We start from the raw sequence: 13,127 nt of genomic DNA, 5'->3' as shown, positions 1-13,127 counted from the left end.
TTTTTATTTACATTTATTAAATTCAATTAATATTATTTCAATAAATACATATAAATGATAAAATAAAAAATTATGTTTATAAATTTCAATTAATTGATAAATTCAGTTAAAATTATTTTAATAGTATCCTATCTTTCCATTTCAGAAGCTATACGAATATAATTCGATAATATTTTATCTTTATACAAATACGAAGGTATTTCATTGAAAGCCATCTGATTTGTTGAATTAAAATTGCTAAATTAAAGAGTTTTTATAGATAGTTGGGGATTGGTTCGGTTTTTTTTTTTTATATTCAAATTTCTTATTTTTAAAAATTATATATAATCGATTTATATTGAATTTAAGTGATTTTCTTTTTTATTTGAGTTTGATTCGGATTTGAAGACGAATGTTTTAGGAACATCGTGGAAAATTTGTAAAAACAACCAAACTACAGGGATATGTAAGAGAAAAAAATCAATACTAGTAGAAGCTCCCGCATACATGCCGTTTCTGTCTCTGAGTTGGAAACACCTTGATGTTTTGTGCGTCTCTTGTTTGGCTGACTTCTGCCGTTTGCTGGGTTCTTCGCAATTCGCATAGTTTTGCTCGATTGTTGCTCTCGTCTAGTACCGAGGCTTCTCTTAAACTAGGGTTTGAATTATTGTCACCTTCGATCATCGGAGGTGTTCCTCTGCGAATTTGGAATTAGAGGAATCTCTAGATCTTCCTGGTACGTGGTTTTTTTTTTGCATTTTTTTTGTAGTGCTGATTAGGGTTTTGCGTTTCTTTGTTTTATTGTTATCCTATTTCGCCACATGCGTAGTTGCTCATGCTTGAAGCTAACGCCGTGTTCATGGAATTTGACGATTTCGACTGAAAAGCTAAAACCTGTTTACTTTTCGTAATTGCTTTTCTTTTTTCAGATTAAGCAGTTTGAGGAGGAACCTTTATTTGTAGCAATGGCGAATAATCCTCCGCCATCTTCTGGTGCCCAGGTTGGGAACTGCAAAAGTTGCTTCCTCCTTAATCCTTTTTCATCTTAGAAAGTGAACTTGAATGGGCTCGATTGTAATACTCTGCTTTGTGGCTTTGTTTTAGAATCATGATATGCCATAGTTGTTGAATTCGAGGATTTTTATGCATTCCCATTCTTTTAGTGAAGTTTTGAGCTTAATGTTTTTGTCTAGCTGTCTGAAAGCTATAGAAGAGAGGTTCTGTTAGGGATACTTGTCACCCAAAACTTCTAAGGTTTGGCTTTCCAGTTGGTAACTGGAATATTCTTTTGGTGAGATCTCTAGAGTGTTGTTCTCTTACAAAAATGGTTTGCTTTTTATATGGGTCTAGGTTACGTTACCCTTTTTCCTTGTTCATCTTTTATGTGAAAACGTTTGAGCTAGTCCTTGTTTGTAAAGGGTCTTCTTCTTGTGAATTCCCATACTCTCTGACTAATTGTATTTCATTGTGAATTCTTTTCTGTTGTAGTTCCGACCAATGGTTCCCGGACAACAGGGTCAGCCCTTTGTTCCCATGGCTTCGCAGCCTTTTCACCCCTTTGGACATGTACCTCCTAACGTCGGGATGCCGGGTGTTCAGAGTCAGCCTCCACAGTTTTCTCAGCCGATGCAGCAGCTCTTTACAGTGAGACCAGGTCAGCCAGGCCATATTACATCCTCATCACAGGCTGTATCTGTGCCAAATATTCAAACAAACAGGGCTCTTACATCTGGATCTACTCAACCACAGCCAAACGCTCCTACAATGGGAAACTATGGTGCTCCTGGACAACCATATTCCTCTTCATATACGGTGAGATTTCTGTTTTTTTTCCTTCTTAATTCTGTTTTGGACGTCCAATCTGTTTTGCTTCATTGTTTTTCCTGGGTTTTTGTTCTCATAGTTTGTACCATCATCTTATGGTCAGCATCAAGCACCACCCCAGGTCCAACCAACTTCTCAGGCACCAGGTGGTGTCCCCCCAGCTGCACCGTCTTGGGCGGTGTCCGGAAATCAAAGTACAGCACCTGTGCTCCCTTCACAGACGACTGGTCAACAAACACCAGTTATTATTGCTTCTACAGATCCAGTAAGTGTTATTTTTAAATTTTAACTGTGCCCAATGCCCATGAGAAACATGTGTTTCCTCACTCGTATACATTTCCATCTCTGCTATCTAGTGTAAAGTCATTGTTTTAGTCAACTGAGAATTTATGTTACATTACAGTCTTGGTATCATATATAGCTGCATGGATCGTAGATATTGTGAAGTTGACAGCTTTCCTATACCTGTGATTCGAGAACAACTTAACTTACCAATTTGCATTTTGTTATTTATGGTGTTTACCACTTGTAATTTTACTTTGCACAATGAAGTCTCTCAACTTATTTGAGTGTTAAATTCAGAATGTAGCTCCAAATAATTAAGCATAATTTTTCGTGGTTCTGATACTTGCTGGATCCTATTTGAGCACTATCGTTCTTTTTATTTATTATCTCTAACTACCTAACTCTACCGCTTTATTTCTTCCTTTTCTTTTTCCGGTTTTCAATATTAGGCAAGCCTGACTCCACAGACTGCATCTGAGTGGCAGGAGCATACATCAGCTGATGGGAGAAAGTATATTCTTGCACTTTTGTTCTAGATTTAGGTTGATTTTGTTCCTAAGTTTCAGTCTTTTGTTTTAAAAGTCTAAGTTTGTAGATGTACATTTTTCATTAGGAATTGATCATCAGTTAACCGCGCATGGTTCATAGTTAAGTCCTTTTTTGAAGACTTTGATAGATCCTTCATGTGCTTATTTATATTTCATGTGGCCATGCCATGCATTTCATGGTTTGGATCTTTCAGATCTAATTAATTGTCTGATCCTCCCTGAGAAATGTTTGTCTTTCTAGGTATTATTACAATAAACGGACTAAACAATCCAGTTGGGAGAAACCTCATGAATTGATGACACCACTCGAGGTGAGAGTTCAAATGTAACAAGTCTTCCAGGATAAGTTTTGTCCTGCTTGATTTTTTAGGCATACTTCTTATGCTTTTGTTCCCTTTGATGTTATATATTACTGTTGTGAAAACATGTTGCATGATGCGCATGAACATATTTGTTTCATTTGCATTCTCCTTCATATGCATATTCTTTTTCGACTAGTTTGTAGAAGCCATGGCAAGTCTGGGGATATTTAACAACTGCTATGTGCTCATCTGAAGGCGGCTTTGAATTTATCAAAACGAACAATACTTTTCCGTTACTTTCTGCCTAGTATATATTGTAGGGTCCTAGGGGATGCTTTCTTTTGGTAATGACTTATCGGATTGTTGTGAGTGTAAGCCATGTTTCTGCGTCTCATTTTTCTTTCGATGTGTGGAGAAGGAATATGCTATTGTTCAAACATGCTTTCATTGTCAATATGCATGTTTTCTTTCATCAGATCCTGCGTAGCAATGATAATACTATTTATCATGGTTATTCACAGTTCTCTTTAGTTTCTATACGGTTAACAATCCCTTTTTACTAACAGAGAGCTGATGCATCCACTGTATGGAAGGAATTCACAACACCTGAAGGAAGAAAGTATGTATCTTTTTTTTTTCAGCAGGCATTCTTTATGCATGACCTTCTATTATTGTGTTCAATTTTTTTTTGTCTTAACATTACATTGCCTTCTAGGTATTATTATAACAAGGATACAAAGGAATCTAAGTGGACTATTCCTGAAGAACTGAAGGTTTGTGACTTCATCACACTCTTCTTCACCTGTCCTCTCTGGGTAAGCCTGTTTTTAATTTGCCTAATTAAATTATGCAGTTAGCTCGTGAACAGGCCCAACGAGCTGTTGCACAGGGATCCCAGTCAGAAGCTGGAACTATTTCCGAGTCTCAAGCTGTGTCTTCAACAGATCTGGCAGTTATCACTACTGTCACTTCTGTTGTTCCCACCACTTCTGTGACATTACCTGCACAGTCTTCTTGTCCGGTTCCAACTTCAACTGCCGTAATTGTCAGTCACCCTCCTTCTGTGGTCCCCGTTACTCCAACATCTGCTGCAACTAGCAATGCTGGGGCTACGTCAATGTATGTTTTTGCTTTTGGATAGTTTATGGATTATAATGTGCTTAGAAGGTTTCCAAATTTAGCTGGTGTGCACTCTTTACCAGGAAAGCAGATAATTTATCGTATCAGGGTGCTACTGGTCCTAATGGTGGAGTTCCAGCACACAACATCGAGGCATGGCTTTTGTCTAAATTTCCTTCTCTTTTCTCGCCTAGTTATCCTCTTCCTTGCTTTCTGTTTGGACTTCATATAAGTGAGGTCAATATTAATTTTCTGATTTTTGTCTGGCAAACACTGGTCACTCAATATGTAGGGTGGTTGTGATGATCAAATGGTATCGAAATCATGAATATCATTTCTAGAATGCGATTCCTTTGGTTATTTGTCTTATTCTTTCTAGTATTTTGGCAGGTAGAGAACAAGGGGATTGCAGTGAATGGAAAAACCAGTTTCCCACCTACTGGAGACAAAGTAAATGGGGATGAACCCTTGATGTATGCTACTAAGCAGGTAGTTTTCTGTCCCTTTTTTCTTCCTCCGAGAATTCTATAGTGGGTTGTCATCTTTCTCTTGTCCTACCCTTGGTTTATCTTTTTTAGGAGGCCAAGGCTGCTTTCAAGCATCTTTTGGAATCTGTAAATGTTCAGTCTGACTGGACTTGGGAACAGGTAACCTGAATTCACATTGTTTATAACATGTTTGTTTGTGTACAGCCTACATACATGTGCTGAATTCTCTCCTCGACTACCTTCTAGCTTCATTGTTCATCTTATTATATTGTGTCAGGCGATGAAAGAGATTGTCAATGATAGAAGATACAGTGCTTTGAGGACACTTGGTGAGCGGAAACAGGCTTTTAACGAGGTATGTAGTTTATTAGTTTTGTGGCATGTGGCAGGTAAATAAATCTATACACAAGTTGCATTCACTTGGTTCTTGCTGTTGCTTTCTTCTACCTGACAATTTATGTTTTAGAAGCTTTATGCTTACACATGTTTTTTGAACCGCATTCTAGTATCTGGGCCAGCGAAAAAAAGTGGAAGCTGAGGAAAGGCGGATGAGACAGAAGAAAGCTCGGGAAGATTTTGTCAAGATGCTAGAAGTATGAGTTGTCTGAGTTAAATTTCATTTTCTGGTGTTATTTATTTGGTTTGTTCATTATGGTGCTTATTCCTCGCTTATTTGTTGTGATTCTTGTCCTCAGGAATGTGAAGAACTTTCATCGAGCATGAAGTGGAGGTTTGACTTTCGGTTTGCTCTAGGAAGTTTGGATTTTGTGTTCATCTTTTTGTTTTATGCATAAGAATATACTCTAACTGGGATTTTTTCTTCATCAGCAAAGCTGTAAGTTTGTTTGAAAATGATGAGCGCTTTAAAGCTGTTGAACGCACAAGGGATCGTGAAGCTCTTTTTGAGAACTACATGTTGGATCTTGAGAAGAAGGTAACTGTTTGGCATTCTAGATAACTGTTGGAAATTATGTTTTTGTGAGATAGAATACTACCGCTCACCAAAAACAAGGGATGCTTGAGAATTGATAATTCAGGACAAATGATTTTTTCTGTTGCTTAATACCTTTGTCCGGATGGTGCTTTTATAGCATGCTGTGAATGTGATCATGGGAGTATATGTCTTTGTTATGGCAAGTAATGGCAGATTGTCCACCTTTTGGGTAGGTAAAAAAGATGGAGCACCAGTTGGATGGCTTTTGGATCTCTGCCATAGAGAATGGGATCTATTCTTACTATATAAAAGCAGCTTTATGATTTTTTATTAGTTTCATAATTCGTAAAATAAATCTGCAGGAAAGAGAAAAAGCTGTGGAGGAACATCGACAGAACATGGCTGAATACCGGAAGTTTCTTGAAACCTGTGACTTTATCAAGGTACTTCACTGTTTGAGTAGCAATTGTATACAAACCATTTTGAGTCAGATTTAATATAATGTTTTTACCATACCTGTTTGAAGGTTACTTCACAATGGCGGAAAGTTGAAGAACTACTGGAGGATGATGAAAGATGCTTACGTCTTGAAAAAATAGATCGACTGATTGGTTATGAAGTAAGCAACTTCATCTTTAAGTGTTTTCGTAATTGAATCATATTCTAATGTTGGTTATTGCAGGAATACGTTTTTGACTTGGAGAAGGAAGAAGAGGAGCACAAGAGGGTAGAGAAAGTAAGATCACTATCATGGTTGTGAGCACATGAAATTTTTTCTTATTATCTCTGTGTTCACATTGTTATTGCCGTCTGCAATTAGGAACAAATAAGGCGAGCTGAGAGAAAAAACCGCGATGCATTTCGTACACTAATGCAAGACCATGTTGCAGCTGGAATTCTTACAGCTAAGACTTACTGGCGGGATTATTGCATGAAGGTGCTTGACTTTATATTTATCTTTGTTGGGCACTTTTTCTAATCGGGGTAGGATTCTTTTTCTCAATGGCTTTTTTATTTGTTTGCAGGTTAAAGATTTGCCTCAATACCAAGCTGTTGCATCTAATACCTCTGGTTCCACTCCAAAGGACTTGTTTGAAGATGTGATAGAAGAGTTAGAGAAACAGGTAATTTGGAGAAGAGCAGAGTATATCGTATACCTGTTTCTGGGGTTTAATTATTCTAGGTTATCTTGAACTCAAAAGATGTCAAAACTAAACTCTTAATTTACAAATTGCAGTATCATGACGATAAAAGCTGTATAAAGGATGCTATGAAGTCAAGGAAGGTAAGTCTTAAGGCATTGTCTTGCATTTTGTGATACTTTCATCAAATCCTCCTCTAACTAGGGGTGGGCACGGGTCGGGTACCCCCATTTTTTAGGAAACCCGATCTCGGTCTCATCATCACGGGTTTTACGAAAAAATTATCTCATTCTTGACTTCATGAGATCCGGGTACCCCTAACCCGGGTTCAATGAGATTCTCAGTCTCGTACTCACAGTATCCGGATTTCATAAATAAATAATTCAAATATTCTATAATTTATAAAATTCAATAAAAATAACTTAAACAACATTCAAAACTCGATTTTATAAATTATAAATTCGATTTCATAAATTAGAAAGATTGAGAATATAGAAAATAATTAAATAAAATAAAAATATTTTAATAAATAATAAAATACCTTATATAAATGTTATAAATATAAAGATATTTTAATTTTTAATTAATATATCGGGTACCCGGAGGTACCCGTTATGAGTTAATCGAAACCCAAACCCGGATCCGGGGGTCAAAAACTCGGCCTCGTTAAACCCGGTCTCATCATCGTTAATATCCGGATACCCCCGGAGGTACCCGTTATGAGTTAATCGAAACCCAAACCCGGATCCGGGGGTCAAAAACTCGGCCTCGTTAAACCCGGTCTCATCATCGTTAATATCCGGATACCCTTTCTCCGGGTACTTGTTAAGCCGGTACCCCCAAACCCCCGGGTTACGGGTTGAAACGCCCACCCCTACCTCTAACCCTTTTATCTACTAGATTTCCATAGGCTGCTCATGGACGTTTGAAGACTTCAAATCTGCTCTTTCAGAGGATCTCGGTTCTCAACCGGTATCAGACATTAACCTAAAGGTATGTAATGCTAGTCAGATTGCACGTTAAGTGTTAGAAGATAGATGGATTAATTAAAGCGGTTATTTGATTCGTGGGTACATTGGCTGCAATCACGCAAGCTACTGGTTCAAACTTCTCTTTTAATTATATTGAGTGAATTCAAACATTTTTTTTAACTGGCAGAGCTACTACCGATCGACCTGTTGAAGGGGTTTTTGAATCAATTTCTAAAAGTTTTTATTAAGAGGATTCTTAATATAAGTACACTTTAACAAAAATGTCAAATTATTATATAAACAATACTTGGAACAAGAATATAGAGAGAGGGCTGGAGATAATTTCTTGTTTACCTTATCACTTTGATCTTTAACTCTTTGGATTTACCTTGTTATCAGCTTGTATACGATGATTTGTTTGAGAGAGCAAAGGAAAAAGAAGAAAAAGAGGCTAGAAAGCGTCAGCGTTTGTCTGAAGATTTCACCAAACTGTTGCATACTATTAAGGTATAACCTTAGCTGTGCCCATTACATTTATACGACTAGGTTCTGTAGATCACTAATCATGCTTGCTCGTTCTTTCAGGAAATAAGTGCAACTTCAAATTGGGAAGATAGCATATCTCTATTTGAAGAGAGCCAAGAGTACATGTAAACACTTCTTTAAGCAGGCATGTTTCATTGTTCTTACTGGATAATCCTTGTTCATTTATTCATTGCTCCTCCCTTCTGGGCTTGCATCAGATCGATTGGAGATGAAAATACTTGCAAAGGGATTTTTGAGGAATACATAGCGGCCTTACAGGAAGAGGCTAAAGAAAAGGAGCGAAAGCGTGAGGAGGAAAAGGTACAATATCATTGTAGATGTGTCCCGTACTTTTGTTGTGGTTTCCTGTTCAATGCTACCAGTAGACTTAAGATTTAATCCAACCTAAACCAGAACGTGGCATTTATTTGTGCACAGAAAGTATTCGCAAAGGTTTCATGATGTGCAGCTTAATCCTGTCATGCCATGCTTCGTCTTCTTGTCTTGAAAATTGACTTAGTTTTGGAAATTTGCAGATGAGGAAAGACAAAGAGAGGGAAGAGAAAGAGAAGCGGAAGGAGAGAAGAGAAAAGGAGAGGGAACGCGAAAAAGACAGAGGGAAAGACGGATAGCGAGAATGCAGATATTATGACAGAAAGCCACAAAGAGGACAAAAGAAAGGGAAAAGATAGAAGCAGAAAACATCGGAGACGGCACCATAATTCCGATGATGATGCAAGTTCTGAGAGGGATGACCGAGAAGAACCCAAGAAAGTTCGAAAACATGGCAGTGACCGCAGAAAATCAAGACAGGTATCCACCGTACTTCTTTTTCGCGAACCTACTAAGCTTTCAAATCCCGTTGGAATTAAATTTTCTCGGTATGTGTATTTGTCAGCATGCTCGTTCACCCGAATCAGATGGTGAAAGTCGGCATAAAAGACACAAGAGGGACCATCGAGATAGTTCCCGTAGAAGCGGTAACGAGGAGCTAGAAGATGGAGAGGTTGGCGAGGATGGGGAAATCAGGTAAACTAAACTCTCTGGCACGTCCCGTCTTAAAACCCCGAAACCCTTACCGGTGACTAATAGTGTTTTTTTTAGGTAAGCCAATGTCTTATACAAAGGCTTTCCAGTGTTTCCTCATGACCATATGATGATCTCTTTTCTCTTACAACTGCTATAGATAATATGTTTCATGTCTTGTCGGAAGAGAGACAGCGTGTGTTGTGTTGAGATTCTTCCTTCTTGGAGATCTTCTGACAAAAAGTGTTGTTAGATAGATTCTTTGAGCTCTCATGCTACTGAATTGAGAAATGCCTGTTGAGAGTCTTGGAATGCCAATGTTTTTTCTTTCTTTTTTAGACTTGATTTTGCTAGGTTCTTATATATGTATGTTAATGCATTACTTATCTGCCTTTTTTTTTCCCATATATCTTTTGTTCATGTTAGTCTTAGGAACAAGTTTTTGGTCAATGTTTACGTACCTTTGTCTCTAAAAATGATATTTTAAACTTATTTTTCGTGACATAATAATATGGAAGCTAATCATGCGTTTTGCTATTCCTAAACGAACGAGTTTTGAAGTAGTTGAATGTTATGATCAAATGCTAATCGCGACTTGTAACTTTTTCGAAGAACTTTTTTTCCCCATCTCCACACCCACTCCTCTTTTGCTTTTAATGATGTTAATAATCTTCTCTGTCTGTTCTCCACACTAAAAATTAGGGTGTTAATTAGACCGATCCGGTCCAAATCTGCACTTGGCTCAAGGGTTTAGGACTGGGGTTTGGGCCAGTTATATTTTTTTTGGGTCTAAATAACCAAGTCAGAATCTCGATTCTATAGATTTCGGGTTTGGGTTCAGGTCGGGTTGAGTTAGATTCACCCGCTAAATTTGTCTTTTAAGATTTATTTTTGAAAAAAAAATTGGGCTTTCGAACCGTTCTGAAGTCCGATTTGAACCCGACTCGAAAACTCAAAAATTTTTGGGCTGAGATATTTAGGTTTGAAATCCGCTATTTTTTGGGCTGGGTTGTGCCGGACTTGACACCCTACTAAAAATCATCATTAATGCGGTAAAATTATCATCTTAGGCTTAGAAGTATATATATAGGCTGAGATCTCGAATACAATATAAACAATTGTCATATGAGATCTAAAAGCAAAAAGGGTCCAAAACAAACGATCATATGTTTATGTATGTATCATGAATTACGTAAAAAACAAATGTAAACTCTTTATAATTCTCAATAGATATACATACATACACTTACGAATGCATTCTCCTTCCCCACCAAACTCGTAGTCCATATCATATGAAAAAATGCATAATTTTCTGGGCTACAGTTTATTGGAAAACAAACTCGAGCTTTTATAGCCTTACATGATAAGAGTGCTGATAACAGACAATCTCGTAAACATAGGAGTTTATTAGCAAAATTCTGATCGAACTTGAATTAGTCAGACCCGAATCCTTACGCACCTTTGCTCGTCATCAACGGGACGACGTCGTCTGCATGGTCATCGTCTTCATCCCCGTGGGTGGCCATCCTAATGCAAGAGAGCCTCTCCAACGACGCGAAGAACGCCGCCGCACAACCTTTCACCACCCACTTTCCCACGCCGCCTTCTACTCTCTGGCTCTGGCGCTCCGTCCGGCCGAAGAAGCTCGAACAGCTTGATGATGCCGACATGGAACCCAAGTGAAGTGTATCTTCTTTAATCTCTATCTCGATCTTGCTCTCTTCAGCCTTTGGTCGAGTTGGTGAGTCTTTGTACAGATATATATATATATATATATATATATATATGTATATATATATATCGAGTTGGTGAGTCTTTGTAGAGAGAGAGAGAAATATATATATATATAGAGAGAGAGAGAGAGAGAGAGAGAGAGAATGTGAAGAAGAAGCATTCTAAATTCTCAATAGGATATTATTTTACAAGCCCCGGAAACAAAGGCTGGACTTTGGACTATTAGGGAAATATATCGATATGCCATGGTTCTTATGTACGGAAAATGAGGGATATGTAGAACCTGCAGTGATACAAAAACCAAAATGAAAAGATTAAACATACTATTACTAATAAACACATAAAAGTCAAATCTCATATATATGATAAAATAAAAAATAATAATAAAGAAACTGAGAGATGGATATATAAATACAATGCATGATGCGAACCCTAATGTGTTGAGTACTTTGCCTACTATTATTGTATTGTATTTAGGGTTTAACATTTATCACTTACCATTTACGGTGCTTTGTTTGGATTCGTTTTTAATTTGTTTTTCTTTTTTTCAAGTTCTCTAAAAATAGTTATTTGATATGTTTTACGTTTATATTTTAAAGTGATTTTTTTTAAACACATGTAATCATTTTTAATTTGAATATTAGTACTGTGCTCTATCTCAATTCGATATTTAAACTTCTTAATCGAAATATCCGCGTACACTTTTTAATTTTAAATATTTTTATTTATTTTGCTAAATAGTTTTCATTAGTATATGAATTTTCTAAAAAAAAAAGTGACTCGAATATATTATCTTTAGGGTACGAATAAGAAATCAAATCATTTTATCAATTTAAGGGTAAAATCTGGATGTAAAAGACACAATTATAATCTATAATCAGGCAACTCAGAAAACAAATCCAAGTGTGGGTGGTAGAATTATAGGATGGGAAGAAAAACTCTGGCTCCTAATAACGATTCGGCAGTATCAGATTTTTTTCTAGTAATTTTTAATAGGGCGACACGGGTAGAAATAGAATATTTAGGATATTCCAATTCGTATCCAAAAGATTCCGATATCAATATTTGATATTTGTACACATACACGAGCATATTCGGATATCTATAGGTATTTATTAGAGATATATATGGATCTCTATATTTTATCGGAAAATATTATAATTCTATATTAGTTTGTAGTTTATTAGTGAGATTTAAACTCTTTATTATGTTATTTAGTTGAATGAATAATAAAACAAAGTTTTATTTTCCACAAATTTTGACATGATATCAGAGTTTGATTTCATAAATTTTTACTGAATATTTACTAATTACAAAAAAAAATACTGTTCCTCATTTTCGGCTAGGGTTTATTCGAACTCAAAAATTATTTAGGGAATATTATGGTTTTTTATTTATGGTTTAGATGCTTTTAAAGTAATCTAGGATTTGAGAAATCAACACTTTGCAATGATTCATTTGATAAATGTATTTACATTTGAGCTTCACCAAAATTTGATTTTTTGTTTCGGGATCTGGTTTGAGCAATTGTTGCTTAAAACCAATCAACTGTGATTCAGAATAACCTGATTCTTTCTTATGGATGGTCCATAGTGAATGAATGTATGTAACTTAATCAAGATATTATATATGTTTGATTGAGTGGGAGTTTCGGGATTGGGATTGTATAATCGATTGGATTGTCCATTCGGATTATGAACAATCGTTACACAGAAACCGATTAGATCTAGAAGCTTTACGAGTAAAGCACTTGTCAAGGCCTCGATCGTACGTGTCATGGGCCATGCCAAAGCTGGGTGTGCCGTATTATCTTGGTGAGGCAAGATGGAGAAATGGTGGTTCTCATAGCTTGAAAGTAGATGCTTGATCTAAGTGTGGTTTCGAAAATCCCTTATTTATGTAATGCTAAGTGTGTACCTCCCATTGCTAGAGCGTCTGTCAAGGCATCGATCGTCCGTAACACGGGTCATGCCAAAGCTGAGCGTGCCGGATTATCTTTGTGAGGCAGGGTGGGAAATCATGGTTCCCACAGCTTGAATATGGTTTACCTTAGATTAAGTTGTCAAGTTTTGACTTGAGACTTAACGGTACAGATGAGACGAGTATGCAATGATATTTGATATCATAATCTCATAAGAGGATCTAAGAGTCACATTGGATGTGATCGACATTAGATGTCTACCTAAATAGTATAAGGATGGGTGTAACAATCCATACTTATGTGAAATACGGATCTTAGTCCCATATAGA

General features: G+C 36.8%; 1 protein-coding gene across 1 annotated transcript; it reads left to right on the top strand.

The window, feature by feature from the left end:
• Positions 1-539: 539 nt before the first annotated feature.
• LOC104799829 (pre-mRNA-processing protein 40A) lies at positions 540-9,525 on the top strand. The gene is given in 30 exon segments (XM_010522490.1): positions 540-715; positions 909-980; positions 1,468-1,791; positions 1,883-2,068; positions 2,538-2,599; positions 2,878-2,947; positions 3,505-3,557; positions 3,654-3,711; positions 3,792-4,057; positions 4,141-4,210; positions 4,448-4,546; positions 4,636-4,704; positions 4,823-4,900; positions 5,052-5,138; positions 5,241-5,275; positions 5,374-5,479; positions 5,842-5,922; positions 6,006-6,098; positions 6,162-6,215; positions 6,300-6,416; positions 6,505-6,603; positions 6,717-6,764; positions 7,522-7,614; positions 7,992-8,099; positions 8,178-8,242; positions 8,336-8,438; positions 8,654-8,742; positions 8,744-8,930; positions 9,016-9,146; positions 9,222-9,525. Coding segments are annotated over 29 exon segments (2,871 nt in total). The 5' UTR covers positions 540-715; positions 909-944; the 3' UTR covers positions 9,226-9,525.
• Positions 9,526-13,127: the final 3,602 nt, after the last annotated feature.

Source organism: Tarenaya hassleriana, unplaced genomic scaffold, assembly GCF_000463585.1.
Source record: "Tarenaya hassleriana unplaced genomic scaffold, ASM46358v1 Cleome61, whole genome shotgun sequence".
In the NCBI taxonomy this organism is placed as follows: Eukaryota; Viridiplantae; Streptophyta; class Magnoliopsida; order Brassicales; family Cleomaceae; genus Tarenaya; species Tarenaya hassleriana.
Note: the sequence above shows the minus strand (reverse complement) of the source record. Positions and strands in the feature narration are given on the sequence as shown.